The sequence below is a fragment of the Gopherus evgoodei genome, chromosome 10, assembly GCF_007399415.2.
Source record: "Gopherus evgoodei ecotype Sinaloan lineage chromosome 10, rGopEvg1_v1.p, whole genome shotgun sequence".
In the NCBI taxonomy this organism is placed as follows: Eukaryota; Metazoa; Chordata; order Testudines; family Testudinidae; genus Gopherus; species Gopherus evgoodei.
The window spans coordinates 76,291,627-76,305,814 of record NC_044331.1 but is presented as its reverse complement, the minus strand read 5'-3'; the positions used below and the strand labels follow the sequence as shown (position 1 = coordinate 76,305,814).

The 14,188-nt window shown below is 43.8% G+C and overlaps 1 protein-coding gene across 1 annotated transcript in view; it reads right to left on the bottom strand.

Annotated features, from left to right (window-relative positions):
- The window catches only part of SDK1 (sidekick cell adhesion molecule 1), a 657,393-nt gene that overhangs the window by 23,732 nt on the left and 619,473 nt on the right, over nucleotides 1-14,188 (bottom strand). Inside the window, 2 exon segments of the mRNA XM_030578466.1 lie at nucleotides 7,578-7,703; nucleotides 8,940-9,101. Of these exon segments, the coding sequence (XP_030434326.1) occupies nucleotides 7,578-7,703; nucleotides 8,940-9,101 (288 nt within the window).

The following is a 14,188-nucleotide window of genomic DNA, read 5'->3' as shown; positions in this document are numbered from 1 at the left end:
TGATCATTAGGGCTCCTGTACTTGGTCTGTGTTCATCAGTGAAAAGATTAAAATGTTACTTTCTTGAGTAAAGGGAAAGGTTTGGATTATGATGCCAATTCACAAAAAGACAAGAATGGAAAGTGAAGGCTGACAAACTGTCACTGCACGCAGATCGGGAGCAGGAGCAAATGAAAGGCCTCATGGCAGAAGCCAGAGATGCAGCTGCACCCTTCACTTTGAATTTACTGAATTTTGCTGGTTTGTGTCCACGTTAAACACAGAATTTACTCATTTGTTTAAAAATAAATAGAAACTGAAAAAAAAGGAACATTACCCAAGAGACCAGAGAAGAGCTAGAGAGAGATCAGTCCTCAGGGCTCTGGGAAACTAAGTGCCTCAGCCATTTAGGGGAGGGAAAACCCCCATGCTGAGTAGAACGGTTCTTCCTGAAAATGTCTGCCCTCTCGGGAGAGTAATTTTGAGGACAAAATACAAAATTTGCCTGATTTGTCTATGTCCTAAATATAGGTGGTATGGCTATTTGGGCCTTATTTGGCCCATGTTAGAAACCATGACAACTGGAAGCATGTTTAAATGCATTTTCCTACTATAGAGTTAAGCCATGCCCTCCTACAGGAAAAAACCAGGTCAGTGCCAGGAAACTTTGCATCATCCTGTCCTGGGCATGTGGTGTCTTTCCCACAAAGCAGACAGATCCATGGCCTGCCTACCCTGGAGATATTCTATGATCTTCAAGGAAATCCCACAGATCTCAGGGCATCTGAAGCAGGCCAACATAGGCATTAAGGCATTCAGGCACAGTGCCTCTGTACCATTTCCTCCACATATCCGTGGCAACATGGATCCCTGAGGAACCATGCAGAAATCCCCCCTTGTGGGAGGCCACTGACGTGTGTGCGTGTGGGGAGGGGGGAAGAGTCTGCAAGCTGTGGGCTTGGAGGGGGACAACTCTATGCAAAGTTGTGCTCTCCAGGCCATACCTCTCTCCTCACCAGCCCCAGGTCTCCAGCCACATGGAGGGGAAGCACACGGGATGCCACAGTGTTGCAGAACGCAGATAAAGCCACTTAACTCCACTCTCTTGCCTGTGGTAAAATTAGGGCCATTTGGACAGGTTTGCCATTCTCTACCTGTTCTCTGCACGTAAAAAAAGAGGGCATGATCTGATCCACATTACACAAGTGGCCTAGTCGAAGCCTAGGTGATTACTGCGAGAGTGCCAGAGATTTCTCAGTGACATTTACTTTAATGCAGGAGGAACTGAGCTGGAATCTATTTCTCATGCCACAGAATGGAGGCAGGATGGGAGAGATCTCTGCTTTTCTGAACATTCTCCCACTTGCCCTGACATCTATGAAAAAACGCTGCTTTGTCTGTTCTGTGCCAGTGTTTGAATGATATGCTAGATGTGGAGGAGGTAGGCAGGTTGGTCACCTGACACAGATCCAGGGGAACAGCAGAGAGGCAGATTAAATACCCTTACCTGTGTATATAAAAAGAAAAAGCAGCAGGACAGAAGGACCTCTTCGAAACAGAACAAAGAACAACCTGATGAAGTGGCAACTCAGAGCAGAGGCCAACATTTATTACACTGAGCCACTCTCCTTCCCTGGTGGAAGGCAGCTCTGGCACAGAGCTACAGCAGGAAAAATGAGATGATACAGCAGTTAATGTTTTGGGTAATGAGGCCTATAATAGATGACACCTGAGATCCAAAGCCCTAAGGTAATGGTACGGTGTTTAAACACTGACATCATGCTAAAGCTTTTTATTTGCCTATCAGATACTTCTGTTCTTGGCCACAGAAAGATGGAGACCTCCCCTTTCTTGCTTTGTATGTGAATGGCACATGTCAACTGCTCTTCTCTGAAACAGCAACTGTTTAAAAACAAAAACAAAAAATCTCTCCAACCTGTGTTTCATTGCTCAGTAACAACCCAGAAGGCAGGAACAGCTTCTTTCCATTATATTAAAAGAGATGTTTTTCTGAAATGACCAGCACTGGCAGTGGGAATTAGCCCCCTTCTTTTGCTGAGCTCTAAATTCAAATGGCAAATTCCTGCATGCAGAGATGAGGAAGAATGAGATATTTAAAGGAAGCTAAAGCCTGCACGAACTAAGCAAACATTGCAATTAGTCCCTCCCCACTTGGATCACATTTCACGCTCTCTACAGCTTCAACCAGAACTAAGAACAGGAATCTAGCACACAAATGGCCAGTTCATGTGCTACAGCAGCATGAACAGGATTAAAATAATCTGAGGAGGAATTAAATGGTTTAAGAGTCAGGTCCTGAGAGCAGGAGCACTAAGAGACCTCTCCCCTGTTCGTTTGCAGGCTCAGTCTAGTGAGGCCAGGATCAGATAATGTGGCTCAGGCCTGCCATGGAAGGACCATTCTCTCCACACAAAGCAACAGCGTTCTATGAATACGTAGGCAGTGCACGTAAAACGTTCACTTAAGTGATCAGTCACGCACGGCAATGCGAGGGAATTGTGGTGTAGCCATTGCACTGCGGTGTTATCTGCTACATGGAAATGCTCCTTCTAAAGTCTTGTAATTTGTTTCCACAGTGTTAGGGGAACACATTAGAGCTCGGGGTTTCCCACCTTCAGCGAGATGTGAGTGACAGTGGCTTCACCATGGTATCTTAAAGAAAGGTTGAAGCTAACGGATCTCCTATAGTTTAGGTAGGCTTGTTTGTTCAGCACAGCCAGGGCCGTAGCAACAAAGAACGTGGCCCCCTCCGAACATATGTCCGGGGCCCCTTACAATGCAGAAACTGCAATGCGGTATTTATTTTATACAATATACAGGTTTCATATTATGTATACATAGGCCTACAGTGTACATGTATTCCGTATTTACGCAAAGCGCTTCTTTCGAGCCTTGTTCTCTGCAAATTGGTTAATCAATGTGTCATAGTCCAGAGATCTGGCAATCTTGTTTTCGATTGAGATAACTGCAAGCGCAGAAAGCCTGTCATCTGTCATGGTTGAGCGCAGGATATTCTTGATCAGTTTCATTCTGCTGAAGCTCCTTTCAGCACCAGCGACAGTAACTGGTGTGGTCAGAAGAATTCTGATGCAAATGCAAAGATTAGGATATATCTCCTGAAGGCTGTTCTTGTATATGTACGTTAAAAAATTGTTTGCCGTGACAAGTCCTCTCTCTTTTTTGATGACATAAATAAAACGATTCAATTCCATTATGAGTTCGTTGGCATCAATGTTTCCCATTTTTCTTTCAAAATTTTTGCTGTGATTCTCCAGTTCATTTTCTCTGTGACACTGCTTCAGGCTGTTAGCGTTGTACAGAAATCCAAACAACTTATACCACTCCACGAGTTGGTCAAATCGCGACAAAATAGAAGATATGGCCTGATCAGTGAGAACAAGAAAGAACTGCGATTTGAATTTTTCTTCGGCAGAAAGACGACTTGAATCATCAGCACATTCGTAATCAAACATTCTCTTCTTACGTCACACCCTGGTTTCTGGAAACATCTGCTCAATACCCATATGCTCTGCTATTTCACGTTGGATTGCAGCGCAAAATACGTTGACAACTTTGGAATTTTCTCAAGTTCCTTCTCGGCATCTTTTGCTGCCTTTCGTTTATTAGCTCCGCTCTTATACATTCTCTTAGACATCACAAAGCACACTTCTGCATTGGAAACGATAAAAAACTAAACAACTAAATTAATAACATTTATCCGCCGACTGCCATTATGAACGCAAATACACATTCTTTGAATGGGTCCAACTAAAATTCGAAACTGATCGACAGATAACTGATGTAGCCAATAGCATTATGATGTATCATAATGACTTCATGGTTTTGTCAGTAAAACCGACATGGATTGTGCAATAGCGTCAATAAATGTCACTTACCTAGTTATACCTTACATTTTTTTCGCCACTTTTAGGGGCCTCCTTCCTTGCGGGGCCCCCTCCGGTCGGAGGGTACGGAGGGCGCTCGCTACACCTCTGAGCACAGCACTTAACATTTTCTTGCTAGTAGGTGATTGAGAGTGAGGCCTACATCCCATGTACCTAATAGTCTTGTTTTATTGAGCGCCATTTGTCTGGACTGGTAAACGTTGGCTAACAAGCTTCAGTTACTGTTTTGTCTGAGTGTTACAGGATGGGCCCTTTAAGGGTTTTGGACTTAGCCCCACCTGTGCCTTGTCTGGTCCTAGCTGATGAGTTTGGGCTTGGGCCAGTTGTTGGGTCAGGTGACTGAATATCTGATGATGGCAATCTGGGGATGAGGCTTCTGATAAGAGTGGGTCTGCTCCCTTAGACAGAGGTAAACCAGGGACTAAGACCGACCTAAGGAAGGTCTCTTCAGAGAAGCCCGGAGTCCAGGATAAGTCTGACAGCTCCTTTGCCTTGAGTGATCTGGAGAGGTGAGAGAGCTGGGATTTGAAGTCTTGATACAAGGGTAACCAGGGAGGTACATCTGCGAGAAGGCTGTTGTGGGGATCCAGAGGGGACCAGGGTCAGAAAGGAGCAGGAAAGAGGCTCTCCTCACCAGCCAGAGGAAAAGGCCTGGCTGGAACTATCTGCAGTGGGGATCAGGAACAAAAACTTTAAGAGGGTCAACAGCTTTAAAAAGCTTGGCTTGAGGAAATGCTAGGCAGCAGGAACTGGGTTGTGGAAAGAACTGATGAGACCAGTAAGGGGCTGAAGAGACAATGGAGGGGGGGGGAGGTAATTCGTTTTAGTTTAATATGACATTTGAACTGCACTGTTTTAATAGACCACCCCACCCAAGATGGGCTGTTGCTCAACTCACAGAAGTCTGGGTGCAGTTATTGGGAAGTCCAAGAAGGGGAAACTGAGGCAGCAGCAGGGCCCAAACCCAGTTCATGTAAGGCAATTTCCATCCCACCATCAATCTCAGCCTAGACCAGTCCACACAAGCGGTCCATTTCATAGACACTACTGTTCTAATAAGCGATGGTCACAAAACCCTGCCCTATACCAGAAACCTACTGACCGCTATACTTACCTACATGCCTCCAACTTCCATCCAGGACACACCACACGATCCCTTGTCTACAGCCAAGGTCTAAGATACAACCGCATTTGTTCCAATCCCTCAGAGAGAGACAAACACCTACAAGATCTCTATCAAGCATTTTTCAAACTACAATAGCCACCTGCTGAAGTGAAAAAACAGATTGACAGAGCCAGAAGAGTACCCAGATGTCACCTACTACAGGACAGGCCCAAAAAAGAAAATAACAGAACACCACTAGCCGTCACCTTCAGCCCCCAACTGAAACCTCTCCAGTGCATAATTAAAGATCTGCAACCTATCCTGAAAGATGATGCCTCACTCTCACAGATCTTGGGAGACAGACCTGTCCTCACTTACAGACAGCCCCCTATCCTGAAGCAAATACTTACCAGCAACCACCACCATACAACAAAAACACTAACCCAGGAACCTATCCTTGCAACAAAGCCCGATACCAACTCTGTCCAAATATCTACTCAAGTGCCACCATCATAGGACCTAATCACATCAGCCACGCCATCAGGGGCTCGTTCACCTGCACACCTACCAATGTGATATATGCCATCACGTGCCAGCAATGCCCCTCTGCCATGTACATTGGCCAAACTGGACAATCTCTACGCAAAAGAATAAATGGACACAAATCTGACATCAGGAATCATAACATTCAAAAACCAGTAGGAGAACACTTCAACCTCTCTAATCACTCAGTGACAGACGTTAAGGTGGCAATTTTGCAACAGAAAAGCTTCAAAAACAGACTCCAAGGAGAAGCTGCTGAATTTGATTTAATATGCAAACTAAATACCATTAACTTAGGTTTGAAAAGAGACTGGGAATGGCTTGGTCATTACACTAATTGAATCTATTTCCCCATGTTAAAGTATCCTCAAACCTTCATGTCAACTGTCTGAAATGGGCCATCTTGAGTATCACTTCAAAAGTTTTTCTCCCCTGCTGATAATAGCTTCTCTTCATTAATTAGCCTCTTACAGTTGGTATGGGTATGGTATGAGAACACCTTTTCATGTTCTCTTTATGTATAAATATCTTCTTACTGTATGTTCCATTCTATGCATCCGATGAAGTGGGCTGTAGCCCATGAAAGCTTATGCTTAAATAAATTTGTTAGTCCCTAAGGTGCCACAAGTACTCCTGTTCTTTTTGCTGATACAGACTAACATGCTGTTACTCTGAAGCTCCAATCCCTGAAGAATGTGCACATTTTATGAGCTTTGTTTGAAAACCATTATCAAGGCTGAGTCCTCAAAATTAGAAAAAGGTAATGGAACCACAGTGGAACCTTGGAATTCTGTCAAAGGCATGAGGGAAGCCTATATCCCTAGGGCTGAAGATCACAATAATTCAGTCTATGGTCTGGTCAGATCTCAATAGCTAATCAGTATCGGGAGAGTGCCAACGAAAAACCATACTGGAATTCAGTTGGCGGCACTCCTCCTTCTAACACAGGTCTGAATTAACGTCCAGCATTAGTTAAAATGATAACACTGATGAAGGTGCCATCTGTCAGAGCAGATACAAAAATGAGGCTTTGACCCCTTATATAGTGTGTCTAATCTTTGAATTCGGGGCTTGAGGAGACATACCCACGTGAGTTCTCATTGAGTTAGCGCACTAAAACCAAATGTAGCCCTGCGAGTACAGGGATGGCTAATACATGCCTGTCAGAGACCCTAGGCATGTATCTGGGGAGGCTAGCCTGTCGTGCTGTTGTGGCTACGTTCTAACTTTAGGGCTAGCATGTTCTAGGGATGTCTCCTCAAGCTGGGAATCACACCCCCAGCTCCAAGTGCAGATGTACCCATAGTCAATAAAGATCCCATGACATAATAACTTTGTTGTCTTGATCGCATTCCTCCTGCAGAATGAATTGGAGATGTTATGCTGTATGCCCACTGCAAAAAGCCATGTTTTCTTACTGATATAGGATAGCTGTTGCATTCTGCCCAGAAGAGGTGCATTTCAGTGGTGGATCTGTGAGAGGGGAGTGATAGCTCAGTGATTTGAGCACTGGCTGGCTAAACCCAGGGTTATGAGCTCAATCCTTGAGGGGGCCCCCTAAAGAACTAGGGTAAAAATCTGTCTGGGGATTGGTCCTGCTTTGAGCAGGATGTTGGACTAGATGATCTCCTGAGGTCCCTTCTAACCCTGATATTCAAACATACAATTTGCAAAGTGCTTGAGGATTCTTCTGCATTAAATGGGCTGCATACATATACATTATTTTAAATTATGAATAACATTAGTTCCTTAACTGGCAGCTTTATTGGTGACATCTGAGGAAAAATGGCACAGTACTCATGGCAATTTTCTGTGACTATTTCCAAGCAGGAGGAAATATGACAATTAACATAGTAATATGTTTACAGAAGGCAAAAATAGAAACTATTTGGTGGTGGGCATTTAGAAAAGAAAAGCTGTGTCTTTCTTATCTGGTAGCTAGGACTATGGTGTGGACAAGTTCCCACCACCAAATCCTGTTCACATTTTTTGGATTTTTTTTTCTCAGCAGTAGTTTCTCCTACCTGATGGCCGTGCCTCTATGATGTAGCCAGTTGTGGGTTTGTCCCCTGAATCTCCCTCAATCCACTGCAGAGTCAGCCCAGAAGCAGATTTTGTAGCCAGAATTTCTTGAGGGGAACCAGGAGACCCTAAGGGATGAGACCAGAATTGCAAACATCAGGGGGTGTGAGAAGTGATCACATTATACTTTTAACATCTTCAGAAATATGCACATAAAAACCACACACAGAAGCTAACCATATACACAGGGTAAACTAGTTTAATGGGGTGCTGGCTCAAATCTTTCCTGGTTCGCGCACCACAGATTATATATCAGTTGCTGGGTTTTACAGGGATACTCACATCAACTAAGCAGACAAAAAACTAAAAAAAACCTCAACCTGTTACTTTCACCACTTACATCTTTGCAAACATTCCTGCCTACAGAGTCAGCCCAGCACCATCCCTGGAAACTCAGAGATCAGCAGAAAGACATGCTGCTTGTTCAGTCAGTCAATATCATGTCATTAGCACATCCAACTAAACTAGCAGTTATAATGTCTGTGATGTGGGCATCAGGATGAGTTAAACTGCAGCATCGTGTATCAACATCGCATTTACATGGTACAGAAGGTATTTCAAGAACATTATAACTGTTGCACACACATTATAGGAGAGCTATCTATGATCATATAGCACCTCCGAAAGATTCGATCACAAGGGAAGGGTGCAATGAGAGAGGTGGAGGGTGGTTTCTGTTTGATTAAGAGGGCAGGGAGACACAAAATAGAATCGTGCATGAATACTGCACAGATGCTTTAAGGACTATCAGCCAGCCAGCGATCATTGTAAGACCTCTAATTTTTCTTCCTGCAAACTGCAATGATTAAAATGAATCATCTGTTTATCAACAAAAAATCTTGGTGCACAAACCAACGAGTCAGGGAGTCTGAAGTTAAGTCTGCTGTTCCCCACTTCTTGCATATGGTGAGTATATTTTATGTGTGTAAGCCAAAACATAAAGATATGAGGGAATGTTTCTGAATTCTCACCAGTTTTACACCCAGGAAACTTAATCCAGGTCTGGATCAGGAGTGTGATCAGGGCATGCTCTGAAGGCATGGCTTTGAATTCCCTTGGCTGGTTGGTTTGTCTTTCAATTTATTTGCACAGGTTTTTGCAGTCATTTTTTTGGATTTCATAAAAAAGGAAAAACGTTTTTCATGGAATGTTATGAACCCACTAAATCATGCCTAGAGCCCTTGTGACTCCATTCTTCCTCGGGCTGGAAATGTATTTGCACATACACTGTATTACTCCCTGCTGTTGGACTGAATTAATGTAATTGGCTCTGGTCTCCTGTATGTTGCTAGGGTTCCACTTACCCTCTGTTGGCCCAGCTGTGATGTTGGCTTGTAGCTCGGGTCCATAGGTGATGGTTCTGGCTTGCACTCTGAATAGGTAGGTCACCCCCTTGGTGAGATCTCGGACCTTTAACCAGCGCTGCCAATTTCCTTTTATGTCCACAGTCACCACCTTACTCACCCCTGGAGTAGCAGTTGAGATGAAAAATAAGAGAGTCTCAATGCAAAAAAGCAATTGAGCAGAGCTTATTGTGTCTAGATAAGTAAAATTATCTCACAGTTTGCTAAGAAAGTATTTCTTACAATTAGTGGGAGTTTAAGTAGTGATAATAGCCAATTTTCAGCACAGATAAGTGTAATTAGAGTTTAAGCTTGATAAGTGGGTACTGACAAGAAAAAAATCTTACAACACAACTGGGAAATTACCATGAGACTGCACGCAAGCTCACTAATTACACTGGGAAAAAAGGAGGTGGTAAATGAAGGTGACTGCAAGCAGCATAGCTCTTCCTAAGCCAGAGCTGCTCCGTGTGGTGTCTCTTTGCCATGTACCTTGCAACACTATTCCAAGCAAAGAAACACTGTTCCAGATTCATCTTTGCCCTGCACCTTGTACTTTCATTTATACCAGTGTGAAGTGAGTGCACCATGGGTGTAAACAGTTACCATTTTGACTCAGTAGGGTTTTACACTGAAGTAAATGACCACACAAGGTGCATCTCAGTGGTGAATCTCATCAACTGCTTTATTATTTAACGGGACGGTGAGATCCTCCCCCCTGTTCAGGCCCCTTTAGGCCAGGGGAAAAGGGTTGAAATAGCATAAAGGGGCCATAAAAGTCATGGCTTGGTCTTGGGAAGAATTCACTCAATAGAGGCACAGCGGGGGACAAACATATGGCTGTCTTCCAAGGACCTCCTCATAAGCCATGGTATAGGGGGTGGACCTCGGGGCAATACTGGGCATGGGAGTGATGCGTCAGGGGTGGCGCTGTAGCATGCAGCACTGAAGAGATTCCGGGCAGCCCCGGGCGTTTGTCATAGCTGAGACAGATCCTCAAGGTTGTCTGAGTTGCACTGAGGGTTTCTCCTGCTCCTGGAGGAGCCCAGGATCAGGAGGGTGCATATGTGACTTAAAACAACTTCAGTGGCACTTTCCTCGGTGCTGCGATTTCTGTGCTGTGATTTGTAGAGCCTTACCCCTCTATTCTATACACACACATTTCTTTAACTATGTTACCATCATCTCTTTGGACTAAGCCTGCAAGAATTTAAAGGATTCAATTTATTTTTCACTCTTTACACAACACCTTCTCATGTTCATTCCTCTCTCGCAGAACAATGAAAACCAGTTCAGTTTCTTTCACTAACCTTTAGAGTCACATTCTCAATCAGGGCCGGCTCCAGGCCCCAGAGTGCCAAGCGCGTGCTTGGGGCGGCATGCTGCGGGGGGCACTCTGCCGGTTGCTGGGAGGACGTCAGGTGGCTCCGGTGGACCTCCCACAGGAGCCCCTGCAGAGGGTCCGCTGATTCCGCGGCTCCGGTGGAGCATCCGCAGGCACGCCTGCAGGAGGTCCACCGGAGCTGCGGGACCAGAGACCCTCCGCAGGGACGCATGCGGGAGGTCCACCGGAACCGCAGGACCGGCGAGCGGCAGAGCGCCCCCCGCAGCGTGCCGCCATGCTTGGGGCAGCGAAATGGCTAGAGCCGGCCCTGTTCTCAATGATGCCCTATTTAGGTTGCAAAAACTGCAGAGGAGTGATTATCTGAAAACAACTGTTCTCACTGGAATTTTCTAAAATAATTACATGGAAACGTTTCTTAAGTTTTGTACAAATTGTTTTTAAAATGTTGGGGACTAATCTGAGCTGACAATGTCCTTTTAATATTCGCAAGTGAAATAAATGTATGTAGCCCTTTCCAGACAAATAAGACAGGTTGCTCTGTCAGGAAGAGTGTACTAGTTTTGCACTATTCAGAGAAATATATTATGAATAGAATTTCCAGTTTTTGATGTAAATTTTATGCAAATTAACATCCATTTTCAAGATGAGGTTGCATTAGTTAAACTTTTTAAAAAAAATTCCAAAGGGTTTTTGATCAAAATTTCATCCCAGTTACAACTTCCTATTCAAATAATCCTCTCTTATTTAAAAGAGAAAAAGCTCTAAGCTGCAAAACTTCTCTCTCCGCCTCTAGGTATATTATTTAATTTCTCAGTGACAAATGTGGAGACATAACCCAACAAAACACTGAAAAGCGAGAACCTCTGAAATTTCAAACAAGCTTTTCCACCCCTCCTCTCCTTAAACTGAAAAAAGGCTCCAGGGTAGTTTTGTTGTCGGTGATTGGTAAAACATAACATTAGAAATGTGAATGATGGGGAGGCACTAGAGAAGAGACTGTAGGAAGAAGGTTTTAAATGGTGCTTAGAGCACAGTAAGAGACAGGTTGTTCCAAATCCTATGAGAAAAGGCACAAAATTGTCAGTTGGAAGAGGAGACAAAGAAAACAGATGTAGGGAGGAAGATTTGGTAGCATTCAGAGTACAAGTGGGGCAGCCGGAGAAGGGGAAGAGGGCACAAACAGACATGGTAGGGAAGAGCAGAAAATGGTGAAGATAAGGGTGAGTGGGTTAAACTAGATGCACAAGAAGAAAGCGGGATCTGAGAAGTTGAACAGAGGAAGGGAAAATTATTTATTGCTATCAAATATGGAGACAAGCAGGTGACACTGGAGTCTCATTTTTCCTTGTCCCCCCTACATTGTAATTGCCATCCATGTCAACTAGTTAAAAGGGAAGTCAACAAATAACTGAAACCGAAGTTCAGGATAATCCAGAGAGTATTTTTACAGATATACTGTGAAAAAGAGTACCCAGACTCACACATCCCACATTTTTTTTTAATTTTCAGCAATGGAATCTCCAACACTGGAGGATGAACTTTTCTTTCTTGGCCAACTGTGGGCGAAAGGAGGACAACACGTCTACAAGGAATGGGTTCTGGTGGATCAAGGAGATTTGAGGCTGAAGTCCTCTTTGCAGCTCCTTCTGTTCTCTCCAGCATCCAGCTGCACATGAAGTGGGTCCCTTTTAGCTTAGACTTTACCCATCCCAGTTTGCTGGAATCCTGAGGGCAACTCTGAACAGCTCATTCAAGGGCCTCTGAACTGGTTAAATACTTGGATAGCTCCAGAAATTTTCAGCAGGTATATTTTTCATGAAGGTTCATCAAGTTTGTGCTTCTTCGCTGTAAATAGGAATGGTAGCTGCATAATATCCCCTTACCCTGACATCCATCACCAGCAACTGATCAGACACATAGCTTTTGCCATACCAGTTATCCATATAGCCCAATATCCTGTGTCCAGTAGAAGCCAGAATCTGATGCTTCACAAGAAAGCAATCCCTTCACATGTAATGCAGTTGCCAACTGTGCAAATCTGTAGATGTTGGGCAGGGAAGGGGGAAATTCCTTCCTGACCCTACAAGCAATCAGATTATACTCTGAAGCATGAGATTTGGTTGACTGCTGAGAAAGTCCGACTGCTTTTACGAAAGGATTATTTCAGTACCAGACAAGAATACTTGAAACACTAATATTTCCACATAAAAGATGGATTCTCTTTAAGTTTTATGTATGAGAGAATAAGAAGCAGGAAAACTCCAAAGTATCTGAATGTCCTTTATGCCCTGTCCATATTTCCTGGTCAGAATTATGCATCCATTCTGCATTAGCTCTTCATGCTGTAACTCTACTAGCAACAAAGGATAAAAGTGGTTTTATTCTCCTGCTTTCATTTCTGAGTACGACTTTCCCCATGCATAAGACATGGAAAGTCAGCTATAAAGAAATCCTTTATTCCTTACAGCAGAAACAAATGCTAGTGATTGATATCCTTATTTCTTTTGAAAGAAGTTTAAAATGGATTGGCAATGGTTGAAATTACTCGACCCACTGTTACTCTGCCAAAGCTAGACATCCTATTGAACTACTGGAAATATTTTAGGAATATAAAAACTATTAATAACTCCCCCTCTAAACTTTTTAATCTTTTCTAATTAATCCTTAGAGTGATTTTGCGTTTGTTTTCAGAGAGATTGCCAGTGCCTTCTCTGCTGATCTTTTGGTAAATTAATAACGCCTTTGTGACTGTCATATTGTCGTCAGGTGGGATCATATCTCGTGCTGGGTTAAAAATGCTATTTGAAAACTCAGTATAAACACATAGATACAACTAAATCTCTGCCATTCTCCTCTTATAAAGTGGTCACGGTACCACTGAAAACGTACATACATGATGCCAATACGACCTTTGTTTTATGATACAAATGATATAGTTCATCAGCAGCAACACAAATGGGACTCAGTGAGAGGGATTCTGTGGCAAGGCCTAAGCTGCAGTTTTGGGATGTAGCGCAGAGAGACAATCAGGACACTAATATGTTGAAGTTTCCTGTTCTGCCACAGAGAGTAACAATGGCAGTGTAATGGCTTTTCAAGCCACTCACTGAATACATCTTTGCAGGAGAATGTGAGAGGATGGAAAAAAGCTGTATTCCACGCTTATATAGCTTACAGAGCAGTTTCAGCAAAGCAGGAACACCCACAGTTGCCCCAGACACCCATGTCCACATGGCTACTGTCACAGCTCCAGTCAGCTGCCCTCCCATGGCCACTCACCAGACTGCTGTGAGGAGACACAGCTGCTGGATCCCATGTGTCTTCAGCCTTTGTAGTCTTCAGCCTCTGGAGTCTGAACAGAGCTCTGAACACTGTCTTTGTCTTGGTGTCCCTAGGCACCAAGACAACCAACTCCTGAGAGTTTAGACCATGAGATCCACTGTTGAGTCCCTGGAACCAATCTGACCCAAACACAGCATTACTCTTTCTTTAATAAAAAGGGCTCTTTAATAATGACAGGGACTAGAACCAAGAGCCAGAGGGACTTGGGCTGTGACCCACCTTCCTAGCAGGTCCTAGAATCAAGGTCCTCAGTGCTCACTGACCAGATTGACTTGACATCCAGATTGCTTTGTGTGTGGATGAAAGGAGTGCTTAGGCTCAAACCTGAGTCAGAGCCTGGGCTTACTGCCTAGTGTAGACATACCTAAAGAGACAACAGAGAGGCAACTAGCCCTGCATTCACAATGGATTTTGCAGCTTGGTAAAGATACATACAGAGAGTTCATAAACTCACAATGATTTCATAAAGAGTACCCATCCTTTTTCTAAATTGTCACAGCTACATGTAGACACTCCATGAAGA